Here is a 13,412-nt window from a genome sequence, read left to right on the forward strand (position 1 = left end):
CATATAAAAGCGGATAGAGACAATAAAACACAAAAGTCAGCGATTGCAGAGCATATTATGGATAGAGCTACATGACCCTAAAGTTCTCTCCACCGACCGTCACTATATTCCAAGACTAGTTCGTGAAGCGATTGAAATTCGGAAGCAGAAAAACTACAATCGTGAGCACGGTTTTAAATTAGCAAGTGTGTGGAATCCAATGGTAGAATTATGCAAACCAAGAAAGCATCGTGCAGCTTCTCAATTTAAAAGTGACGTTGTCAGTGTAGTATATCGAACGTGAAATACCGACAAAAAGAACACGAAAGCGGGTAGTCAGATTCTGATTGTCCCGTCGTGACCACGATCGATGCAACTGGGTCGAAATATCAACAAATCCCAAAATATTATAGTGGTATGTACCCGTTGAACTATATTTAAGAAATGTTGATTAACTACGAAATTGTTAGTTTAAAATCTTGAATACAATAATTAGTTTTGTTATAAAATATTTGAATACAAAAATATTTTATAATATCGCTATTTAGCTATAAGGCCGCCATATTGTACGTTCTACCTTATTGTGATGTTGTATTTGTATCTCTGTAAATTTTCTCTGTGGCGTACAATAAAAGTGTATTCATTCATTCATTCATTCAGTGAATTCATTCATTCAGTGAATTCATTCATATAATATGAAACTGGGATTAATTATATTATAATTAGGTACCTACTTAACTACATTTGGGATAACAACATCCGAAGAGACATTCCTGTAATTAAATTTTATTATGTTCTACTAATGTTATCGGTGTATTTACGAGTGAAAGTTAATTCCAATATTAATGTGGTGATTATGTGAATGATTTCGACGCCACTTCACTCCACATGAAGGTATTGAAAATTATAGAAATCTGAAAGTCAAAAGTCAAAGTCAAAAATATCTTTATTCAAGTAGGCCCATAGGTGGCACTTTTGATGCGTACATAAGAATTACACGGTAGACTCAGTGGCGTGCATAGAGTTTTTGACCAGGGTATGCATAAAGCAGGTAAATGGCATGAAATGGATAAATTCGCTTCCAATACGAGTGATATAAAATAATTTGGGTATGCAGTGCTTTTGTGCATGTATGAAGTGCACGCCACTAACGGTAGTGAGATGATGGCGATAACCACATTCGTAAACTTAAAACTAAAGCTACCAGGGTTCCAAACGCGTCCTGGTCTAAGAAGAAGCCCACAACAAACTTAGCCGGCTGTTTTTTTTTTTTTGTTATGACTATAACAAAAAAAAATATGTATATCTCGTTTTATGAATTTTTTTAATCTGTTAACACTGTCACGAGCAAAATAAACGTATGCGAGGCTCAGTTCGTAACCCACTCCCACCGAGGCTTAGTTTTCCTTGGGCTATTTTTGAGCAGTAGCTACGCTTCTATGTTTTGTTCAGTGCGAATTAATGGGCTTCACATTCCTTAGAGAACATTACAGAGAACGCAGAGAGAACTTACGCAGTTTATTAGTTTCATCATCGTATCCACCCATTACCGGCCTCTACAGAGCACGGGTCTCCCCCCACAATGAGAAGGAGTTAAGGCCGTAATTCACCACGCTGTACCAGTGCGGATTGGCGGACTCCACATACCTTTGAAAACGTTATGCAGAACTCTCAGGCATGCAGGTTTCCTCACGATGTTTTCCTTCACATTCGAAGCAAGTGATATTTTTAATTACTTAAAACGCACATAGCTTACAAAAGTTAAAGGTGCGTGCTAGGATTCGAACCCGGCCACCCGAAAGTAAAGTCGAGCTCCTACCCGTTGCGTTATCACCGTTTAAGGTACCGTTATTAGATTACCTAGGCTATAAGAAATGAATAAAAAATTAGGTTACGGATTCTTATATATAATCACCTTATTTTCAGCGCTTTCAGTCTTCTATGGGTAGGGGGCTGGTGCCTAGACCTAAAATTCCCCCCAGGGTTTCAGTTTGGTGCAGCTACATCAGCGTATCAAGTGGAAGGTGCTTGGAACGTCAGTGGTGAGAAATTCCCCCAAAAAAACATAGCTTTATGTTTTAACATCATAAATAACCTTTATAAGACCACTTTATATCTTGCATTGTAATTTTTTTTTGAGAATCAAAGTTGCTAGACTCAGAATTAAGAATATACGGAATCCTCATTCAGTTATTATTGCGGTTAGTATGCGGTGCATTGTGTCCAAAAACAATGAAAACGCCCCGCGCACGACTTACACCTACGGAATGTTGCTAGCTCACAAACTTTCTCCCATTTTTCACATTTTATAGTGAACGCTTAGAACATTAGAGGTAAAATAATTACTGTCATCTGCTAAATGGTAAAAAAATGACTAACCGTTTGTTCGACAAACCATTCTAAATTGGAGTGGTTGTTGATGCTTCAATATTGGTCGTGTACACGGTTTCTGTTTGTTTTCAATTCTGTGCTGCTACATAATATTGGTATACAACAAAAGAGACTGGTATGGATGATCTGTTCGTTGTATGCCTACCCCGCTCGAATACCTCGCATGCCACCAATTATAATTAACCTTAACCAACGATTAACGCGTTAACTAACTAGGCTAAACGATTAGATTACGGTCAACAAGTTTATTAATTGTTCAGTGAATGCCATTGCAAATATATTATTATGATGCTAATTATCTTGTTAATTCTCGGATATACATTTGAGGTCTTACCTTAATTAAGTTAAATAATGGGTTAGTTGTTGAGTATCCATACTAATTCATACTAATATAATCATATATAGTGTGTCTGTTTGTTTGTTTGTGTTTTTATTCACTTGTATGTTTCGAATGCTTGGCTCATGTGTTGCTGTTTGTGTGAAATTGCCAATGAGCCTATAAATGATATAACAAAAACCAAAGAAAGTAGTAACAGAGATATGAACGCAATAGTAAAAGGTTTGTTATAATTAGATGGCCTTATCGCTACATAGCCACTGAATTAGGAAAATACAGAACCCTCATTTAGCCATTATTGCATGCAGTGCATTAATCTAAAAACAGTTCTCACTTCACACCCGCGGAATGTTCCTAGCTTACAAACTTTTCCCATTTTATGGTAAACGTTTAGAACATTAGAGGTAAAATAATTGCTGTCACCTGCTAAATGGAGCGAAGTGACGAGCCGCCCGTTCGAGAAACACTACTAAAGTGGAGTGGTTTTGATGTTTCAATCATCGAAAACATCGTGAGGAAACCTGCATGCCTGAGAGTTCTATATAATGTTCGCACAGGTAAGAGCAGTGCACCAATCCGCACTGGGCCAGCGTGGCGGACTTCGGCCTTAACCTTTCTCAGTGTGGAAGGAACCCGTATCTTGTAGTGGGCCGATAATGGGTTGTTATGACGATGAATATAGTATCGAAATTGCGCCATCTAGTGACAGTACGGTTTCCTAGTATTGTAAATAGATGGCGCTACCTCGATACGACATAAATCGTAGACAACTCTCACGCAATCGAATACGTAAATTCAGATAGAAAGTTTCACACTGTGCACTCTGTATGTCAAACCCCGTGTATGAACTGTATGGATAAAAAATATCATACGTCTATTTCACGTAAGTTTATTAGAATTTCTCATAAAGTTACGTGAGATGGACGTATGATGCTAATGTAAATCACAGGTACCGTGTTTAGTGATTAAAATGTCCAATGTTTCTTTACATGCGATAGTAACATATTAAAGCAATGATTATGTATATATAATCATGTTTTAATATGTTAGATTATTTTTGGCCTGAATCTTCGGAACCTTAGTCATTCCTTTTCCCTTCTGTATTATTGATAGTCATTGTATAGGTGTATATTAATTATCAGTATCTATATATATATCTATATTTATATATATATAAGTATATTTATATGCACCACCTTCCTCTCTTCTTGAGCTGTGTTTTACGCCATTGGTTGCGTGGAAGAGATCGCTATGTAGCGATAAGGCCGGACAATTGTATGTACGTTTAATTTTTATTTACAGATTTTCTTTTTATTTGTTGTTTACAATAAAAGTGTATTCATTCATTCATTTATTCATTGAAAGGAAGGAATGTGCTCAGCTAAAAATATGTATGCTATTATTTGAATTCCATAGATAAGGGTGAAAATATATGGGATTCTATGCTGCATAGTAATCCAAGTTTAATAAGCGATGGTATGAACGGTGACGTGTCCTGCGACTCCTACCACCAGTGGAGAACTGATGTACAGATGGCTCACAACTTGGGATTACATTTCTATCGGTGAGTTAAAAACTAATTCGGTCAAAGTTACAGTAACATTTATTTATTTATTAATTTTATTTGCTTGAACATGGTACAAAAACATAACATTATGTTAAGCGTAATTCATGATCTACTTACTATAGATTGGCGTGCAACAAATTACAAACACAATTTGGTTCCCAAAGAAATAAATACTAGCTGACCCGTGCAACTTCATTGCACCAAATCGGTTATTACCGGAAAACACGAATAAAATGACATTTTCTAAAAATGAATCCTAGCTAGATCGATTTATCGCCCGCGAAACCCCTTGTATACTAAATTTCATGAAAATCGTTGGAGCCGATTTCGAGATTCCAAGTATACAAGAATTGCTCGTTTAACGATATAAGCTTAAAAAAAATTATATTAATTTCGACGGCTGATTGAGCAAGAGCTCGCGATCTGTAGTTGAAAGTGCTAACCATTAGACCAACGATTCAAGACTACATAAACAAAAATAAAATATTGGCTTTGATAGCCTGTGCAAGGATTTATTAAGAAATTTTTTACTTCCCTTTGATTATGGTCATTTTCAGTTTCTCAGTATCCTGGAGCAGGATTTTACCGACAGGATTCCCGAACAGGATAAGCGAAGACGGAGCAAAATATTACAATAAACTAATCGACGGCCTGCTGAAGAAAGGAATAGAGCCTGTAGTAACACTTTACCATTTCGATCTGCCTCAGAGTATACAAACCCTCGGTAAATAAGTACTTTTTTTACACCGATGCAAAGAAACCTGTGTATGAGTTTAAGCGCTTTGTCTGTTGTTTGAATGCGGTTTTTTGTACTTTTTTGAATCACTTAGGTAGAGGTAGAAATATGACATCAAACGAGTCGCAGGGAGCTGGACCCAAGTGGCACAAGACCGCTGTTATGTTAGTTTTTATTTAATTGGTTTATTTCGTGACGAGTGCGCGTGGGTGTGCGTGTACACGTGTTTAAATGTGTGTGTGTCTGTGGCATCGTATTTCCCGAACGGATGCACGTGATGAACCAAAATTTAAAATGTTGGTTTGTTTTTCTCTGAAAGGTGAATTAGTCGGAAGTGATCTATGTTTGATGAAAATCGATCTAAGATTGCCGCCGTTAGGAAATGCTCGATAACATATCCTTTCACAAACCCCACATATAATGCATACACAATGACAAGTTTCAAATCTAAGATGGCCGCAAGCACTAGGGCTTGTGATCACGCCAATAACCTTGAGCGTATGCCTTGCACGCCGAACAGTTTAGGCCGCTACCATCTTAGACACCATCAACTACCAGTTGAGATTGCAGTCAAGGGCTAACGTATAGAGGAATAAAATATATAAATGGACGGAGCTGACGCTGATGACTTATTAATTTCAGGAGGCTGGACTAACCCCCTAATAGCTGACTGGTTCGCCGACTACGCTCGCATCGTCTTCAGCCTCTACGCCGACCGGGTCAAGACCTGGATAACCATCAACGAGCCACTAATAATGTGTGACCACATTTACAACCTGGGCAACGTTGTCCCGATGGTGCACGAAGAGGAGCTTGGGCCTTTCCTGTGCAACAAGAACGTCCTTCTGGCGCATGCTAAGGCTTGGAGGATTTATGATGAGGACTTTAAGCCGCAATACAATGGTAACTGTGTTTTTAACCCCCGACGCAAGAACGACGTGGTGTGTATGTATGTGTACGAACTGACCGAAATGTGACGCGAATTAGCGGAGGGTGTGTGTGTGTGTGTGTGTGTGTGTGTATTTGTGTGTGTCTGTGGCATCGTAGCTCTTAAACGGACGAACCGACTTTGATTTTGTTTTTTTTTGCCTGAATTAGCGGAGGGTGTGTGTGTGTATTTGTGTGTCTGTGGCATAGTAGCTCTTAAACGGACGAACCGACTTTCACTTTATTTTTTTTTTCCCGAATTAGCGGGGTGTTTTCTTAGGTATTGTTGATGTAAATCGGTCCAAGACGGCCGCCTCAACATAATGGTCGATTACATATTTTCCACACAACTCCCACAATATATGAGCAATACTACACTATGACAAATTTCAAATGCAACATGGCCGCCGTCCAAATTGGCGATTTAAATTTAACAAGGGTATGAAATGAAAGGAATTTTAAGAAACTAAATTAAAACTAAAAACTTGAAAATTAACTTTAGTCTTATCAGCTTTTTAATTGATCCTTTTGCGTCTTTGGATGCCTGGGCGAAATCGCTATGTAGCGATAAGGCCACCAAATTTTACTCTCTCGCTTTATGCGTATATCTATGTAACTAAGTACTTTTATTATCACCTACATATTATTATAGCGGTGATAGTCGAGTACGTAGGACTTCGACTTTACTTTCTACACTCACTACCGAGTTCGATTCCCAGCATACACCTCTAACATTTTTAAGTTATGTGCGTTTTAAACAATTAAAATACCACTTGCAACTATAAAGGTAACATCGGAAAACACGAGAGAAACCTACGTGTCTGAGAGTTCTCCATAATTATCTCAACTGAAAGTAATTGTGAGAGGATACCCTGTAAAGGAACGGTAATGGATTGATATGATGATGATCTTTATATATTTCACTAGTGAACCCCGATCTTCGATAATTCACGGTAATTTTTTATGTAATACAAAAGTGTCTTGTGACGGCCGATTGGCTCAGTTTGCAGCGACCCTGCTTTCTGAGCCCAAGGCCGTGGGTTCGATTCCCACTATTGGATAATGTTTGTGTGATGAGCATGAATGTTTTTCAGTGTCTGGGTGTTTATATGTATATTCTAAGTATTTAGGTATATTATTCATAAAAATATTCATCAGTCATCCTAGTACCCATAACTACGCTACGCTTACTTTGGGGCTAGGTGGCGATGTTTGTATTGTCGTAGTATATTTATTTATTTGTTTGTCTAACTTCAACATTCGTAACAATATTAAAAAAAAAATTAAGAAAATTAAATAAATCGTTTGGTGTATACGAAGCATCCTATATAGAGTGTAAACGGCGCGGTGCGAAGGCGGTATGAATTTAATCAATTGCGGTTTTTTCATACAGCAGAGAAAACATATGAATAGCTTATACTTAGCACATTTAAGTCAGATAAGTTTTCATACCTACAATCCCATACATTAATATAACAATTGAATATATATTACAGGTAAGCTTTCAATAGCAAACAACCCTATATGGCTCGATCCAGCTTCAGAAAAAGATGAGGAGCTGACAGAACTTGCGAGAGAATTCGGAGTAAGTTGATTAAGTTTTTTTTTTTAAGTAACCGTTATCAGGCTAAGCAAATGCCCACCTGGTTTGAATACCATCGCCAATCAACAGACGGATTCTTTAAATGGCATGCAAAGAATACGTCCTTCAAAGAACTTAGGTCAAACCGAACCATAATAAAAGCATCTTTAATCTTTTGTTTGTACCCAATAGGCTCCAAAAGTTCTGGACCTATTCATGCCATTTATTCGCCAAATGAAAGCTTAACTATCACAAAGTAACAAAGACTATAATTTATTAAAAAAAAATTGGAGATCAAACCTTATGTCAAACCGAACCATAATAAAGGCATCTTTAATCTTTTGTTTGTACCCAATAGGCTCCAAAAGTTCTGGACCGATTCAAGCCATTTCTTCGCCAAATGAAAGCTTAACTATCACAAAGTAACATAGACTATAATTTATTTTAAAAAAATTGGAGGTCGTTACGAAAATAGCAATAATGTAACCCAAAGTAGCAAACATTTCTCTATATATATTCATTACTTGAGGTGCGCTATAAAAGTATTAATGATACATAATAATTATGTATTATATAATTAAAATGCTTATGATTATCTACAAAAAAGTCCATAAGGGAATATATCTAACTATCATAGTTAGGTCGCAATAGTAACTTTTGTGTTCTAAAATTTTAATAGATCGCCGGAAGAAAAAAAAGTGTATTACGCTAGTATTGCAGTATTAATTATTTTTTTAAATGAACATTTATGTCATTTAGGGTATTTATGTAGCACTAAATTACTTTATTCCGATCGGACAATAAATGTAAAAATTATCGCGAGTTTAAATAAAAAAAAGCAATTCAATAAATAGATATTTTTTTTTAAACTATACTCGTTTTATTACAAGTATATACAACTATGTATATTTAATGTAGAACTCTCAGGCATGCAGGTTTCCTCACGATGTATTTCTTCACCATCGAAGCAAGTGATGTTTTATTTAATTAAAACGCACATAACCTTGAAAAGTTGGAGGTCCCCCCGAAAGTGCATTCGAGCTCCTACCCACTGGGCTTTCACCGCTTCCGTGCCCGGTAATGGGTTGATATGATGATGACGATGAAATATAGTAAGTACATTGATTATTAATCAAGGATTCCTATAGTATATCTTCTCGATTATAGGCTGGCCGTTACTCGGATCCCATTTATTCCGCGGAAGGCGGGTGGCCGCCATCCATAGAGAAGATAATGGCGGAATATAGCAAAAAGCAAGGCTATCCTTATTCAAGGTTACCCTCGTTCACTGACGAAGAGAAGAAACTCATTCAAGGTACCTAATGTTGTGGTATTATGGAGTCCATCCGATTTGTATTCTATTTTCAGAGCCGTAGAGTAGATTTTTATCGACAAATTATTACATTTAACTGAGTACTAACTACTAACTGAGTCGTTAGAAGTACGTAAGTTTATAACGATACATTGTCGAATCGATGACTGGTTTTTATATTTCAAAGGAATTTAGCACCGAAAACCGAAATTTTACTTTACAGGCTTCAGAGGTACATTATTTACTGTCTCTGAGACTTATCTGTGAAACCGATACGCTAATTGTCTTTGAGTATACTCACTCTAATTGTTTTATTTTTGTTACTCTTATTGTTTTTGAGTCACTGCCATAGTTTTTACTGAAAGAAATCAGATACAGCCCTAACGTCAAATTTAGCAGCAGAATTATAATCAAGTGACTCCTTGCACTTTATGGTATGCGTCGCGTACCTAAGGTACTATGCGCGTGTCGGTCTTTTATCTTTAATAGGGTTGTTATAAGTAAACACTTAGAATGTTTTGAATTAGTTTGCATTGTAAAATAATTATATGCTTCTTTTTTTACCTGGTGGTTCCTTATGAGACGTCACATGCTAAATTAAAATCAAGTGTCAGTCTTTTATCTTGAATAGGGTTGCTATAAGTAAAAACCTGGCTACGTTTGTTATGGGCTCTTTTTAGACCAGAGCGCGTTTGGAACAATCCTAGCTTTAGTTTTAAGTTAACGAAAGCAGTTATCACCATCACCTTACAATTCTGTTAACATGTTAAATGTATGAAAGCTTCCTGTGACGATCTACGTGAATAAAACATTTGTGAATTTTAATTAAACCTAAAAAGTTCTGAATTAGTTTGTATGGAAAAATAAATAATGTAATAATTCTTTGTGAGATATACTTATGCACCCTTAGAACAATGCATACGCGTTACATATGATGTTTGACATCACACTTGCGAAGAAAAAAACAGGCTAAACATTAAAATACTCTCAGAAAAAAGCTAAACCTCATTTTGTCTTATTCCACTGCATGAAAGTTTTGTTTTCAAAAATAACTTTTGTGAATAATTTGATCAAACTAAACGTTAATTTATAATTATTTAGTTCGTCCAGAATATTTTCATTTAAGGATATGGGTACAATAACAGTTTTTCTTAATTCAGGTACGCGTTGTATATTGATCTGTAACCTTTAAGAATATTAGTATTATTCTTCCAGGCACATACGATTTCTACAGTCTGAACCACTACACAGCTCGTCTAGTACGAGAAGCACATAAAAACGAGACACCAGGACCCTGGTTCGTCGCCGGCTCGAAGGAGCTGAATGCTGTATTGGAGATTGATCCGACATGGGCGTACACCGATTTAAGTTACCTAGCGGTGAGTAGGTACACTTGAATCGAGTATCGACCACAAAATGACGGCCCGTTTAAGCCGTACGGACTAGTGCCGCTATGAAGTTGGTAGTCGAAGGACTATTTGAGGTTCCCATTTTCGCCTACCATCGCCTATGTGCCGTGTGGTAAATATATCAGAATATTGGATAGAAGCAGGCGTCACTTTGCAGAATTCCATGATATATTTTTAAAAATAAGCTTAACTTGCTATACTCGAAAAGTAGGAGAATCTGTATGGTGTGATTTATAATTTCTTCAATCTTTATAGTCCAGACCAAACAGATTTTTAGCAATGTTTTGAGGGTACATTGCACAGAGAGTAAGCTTTCGCGGAGTAGCAAATTAAGCTTCATTTTCATAATATGTCAGAATACAGTTGTCACCACCCTTCCTCTTCCCGCGGGTGTCGTACGAGACGACTTAGGGAATATTTAACAGAGTGCGGACAACAGCATTCTCCGTGCTTCTACTACCGTCTACGGCGATCACCAAATTTTCTGCCAGCGTGTGGATTATAGAACATTCCCGCAGGCCGGTTGGCGCAGTGGGCCACGATCCTGCTTTCTGTGTCCAGGGCTGTGGGTTCGATTCCCGCTACTGGAAAATGTTTGTATTATGAACATGAATGTTTTTCAGTGTCTGGGCGTTTATCTGTATATTTTATGTATTTGTGTACCTATATTATCTAGAAAAATATTCATCAGTTATCTAGTACCCATAGCACAAGCTACGCTTACTTTGGTATTGTCGTAGACTACGACACTACACAAATCGCCATCTACGACTCGTAGTGTATGTATATATGTATTTAAAAAAAAGGGCTTTAGTGTTACAGTGAAATGATACATGGCTATTAATCGGTCACCAATCGGCAAGAATTAGAAACCCTCAACTTCCGCTGGTTCTACAAAACCCGGCACACGGTACACCCGACTGTTCCCATATAATTTACCATAACCTCATGAAACATCTGAAAAACTCCGTTTTAATTCCCTCTATCTCACTGAAATGAAGGTCATGAACAGGCTGAGGATGAATGAGGTAAATTTCAGGTAGCACCGAAAGGCATTCGTCGTCAAATCAAATGGCTTAAAGATCGCTACAACAATGTCAGCATTTTAATTACGGAAAATGGCTTCGCGACACGCGACCCAGATTTGTATGACACCGGGCGGATCAACTTTATACGGGATTATTTGAAAGAGGTAGTTTTTTTTTCATTATTTCTTAGATTTATCCTTGTAAAATTTCAACTTAATAGGCTCACATTACTAAATGCCAAATTAATTTTTTTTATTACTCTTAAAGATATTGCTGGCCATAAAAGAAGACGGCGCGAATGTGATTGGCTACACAGTCTGGTCGCTTATGGACAACTTCGAGTGGATGTTCGGATATTCGTAAGTAAAGATATCAGATAAACTTTATTTATTTATTAATTTTACATCTTGTCACGGGGCCACTTACACTGATCAGATGGAACTACATAATTTATGGATAGCCAGTGGCGTGCACTTCATACATGCACAGAAGCATTGCCTACCCTATAACTTATATATATATAGCTCGCATAGGAGCCTAGTATAGGAGGAGGATTATCGCCATTCTATGCAATTTTTCTGCTGTATGCATACCCTGGTAAGGAAGCCTGTGCACGCCACTGTGGATAGCTATTATACAAATGAATGGAAGATGACATCAAACACTATAAAAGACATGATATTAATATAATGTAATATAGTGATACTCTGCATTGAAGTAAAGGTCATTCATATACCCAGAGTACCTAAACAATTCACGGAAAAATGCTGTCCATCCGTCATGGAATAGACCCCATTCTATATATAATACATGTCATTAAGGTATTTTGTAGAGACTTCCCAAGTCTTATGTCTATTGAGTCCAGTGGTTTCTTTGATGTCGTCTGCCCACCTAACGGGGTCTACGAATGCTGCGTTCCAAGTTCCACTCCAACGTCCATAAGTTCTACGAGCTATTTACCCCGCCCATGACGCTTACGCTTTAGTTTTGCAACTCGTTCAGCTATGTCGGAAACTGGGTTCCTCGTAAAGATGGTTATGCTTGAGCTATATCTGTCGCTCGGAAGTCTGGTAATTGAAAATTTCTAAATTTTCTTTGGACTACCCCGTCGTACAAGACCCCATTCCAGAACCCCAACGTCCAAAATAAAAATAAAAAAATATTTTCAAAATGGCTCATAACACCTGTATGTGTACCGATAAATACTTATCATCGCCATTAACCTATCACCGGCCCACTACAAGGCACGGGCCTCGACTTCAAAAAGACTCGGTCACTTCTGTGCGAACTTTATGAAAAACTCTCAGGCATGCAGGTTACCATGTTTTCCATCACCCATAAAGCACAAGTTACTAGCGTACCCAGCCCGCTTCGTCGGGCTCGATTTTGCTTTATTTTCTTTAAACAATAAACTTACATCATTAAATTTTTAATTTAAAGTCTCATCATATATTAAATCATTTATATCTCTCCGTGTTCATTATCTTCTATTCTCTTCTCGAGCGGGTGAAGATAATTATCAATATCATCATAGGAAATAAAAGCTGTATCTGACAGTTCAAAAATAGAAGTGCTCCGATCGTCACCAAACTTTACAGGATTACTCGACAGGTCAATCCGGAGATTCTCTGAAAGTCTCATTGAAATCGGTCCAGCCGTTTCGGAGCCTATACGGAACATACCCAAACACTTTCTCTTTTATATATATAGATATTGTTTTCTTTTTCTATTTCAGGTTGAAATTCGGTCTATACTCAGTGGATTTCAAAGATCCACAGCGCCTACGTGAGCCACGTGCCTCCGCATTCTTCTATTCGAGTGTTATCAAACACCACTCCCTGGACATACCACACTCATCACATCAATACCATCACTTGAAAAGAAAGAACTTGATACAAGATAAAACGTCAGCTACGTCTAGGATTAGAGTTAATTGTGAATTAATGCTTATATACACGCTTAGTTTAGCATATATTTTAGTAAAAACAATGCACTGAATATTCATTTTTTACTGTCGCTTGATTCACGGATGTCGACTGAATCACGGATTTTGATCCAAAGCGGCGCTTAACAACTTTCGCAAAGATTCTAAGGAAAAGATCTATTAAATTTAGCGCAAACTTCAAGGTACTTCAAGGTACTAC

The 13,412-nt window shown here is 37.3% G+C and overlaps 1 protein-coding gene across 1 annotated transcript in view; it reads left to right on the forward strand.

Moving 5' to 3' along the window:
* Positions 1-71: 71 nt before the first annotated feature.
* The window catches only part of LOC120626255 (lactase-phlorizin hydrolase-like), a 37,322-nt gene continuing 23,981 nt past the window's right edge, over positions 72-13,412 (forward strand). The window contains exons 1-11 of the mRNA XM_039893723.1: positions 72-118; positions 1,906-2,021; positions 4,124-4,271; positions 4,832-4,998; positions 5,653-5,913; positions 7,434-7,522; positions 8,687-8,834; positions 10,047-10,210; positions 11,280-11,432; positions 11,536-11,627; positions 13,004-13,260. Coding sequence (XP_039749657.1) covers positions 72-118; positions 1,906-2,021; positions 4,124-4,271; positions 4,832-4,998; positions 5,653-5,913; positions 7,434-7,522; positions 8,687-8,834; positions 10,047-10,210; positions 11,280-11,432; positions 11,536-11,627; positions 13,004-13,260 — 1,642 coding nt within the window. The remainder of the gene's footprint in view (positions 119-1,905; positions 2,022-4,123; positions 4,272-4,831; positions 4,999-5,652; positions 5,914-7,433; positions 7,523-8,686; positions 8,835-10,046; positions 10,211-11,279; positions 11,433-11,535; positions 11,628-13,003; positions 13,261-13,412) is intronic.

The sequence above is a fragment of the Pararge aegeria genome, chromosome 1 (genome assembly GCF_905163445.1).
Source record: "Pararge aegeria chromosome 1, ilParAegt1.1, whole genome shotgun sequence".
Taxonomy (NCBI): domain Eukaryota; kingdom Metazoa; phylum Arthropoda; class Insecta; order Lepidoptera; family Nymphalidae; genus Pararge; species Pararge aegeria.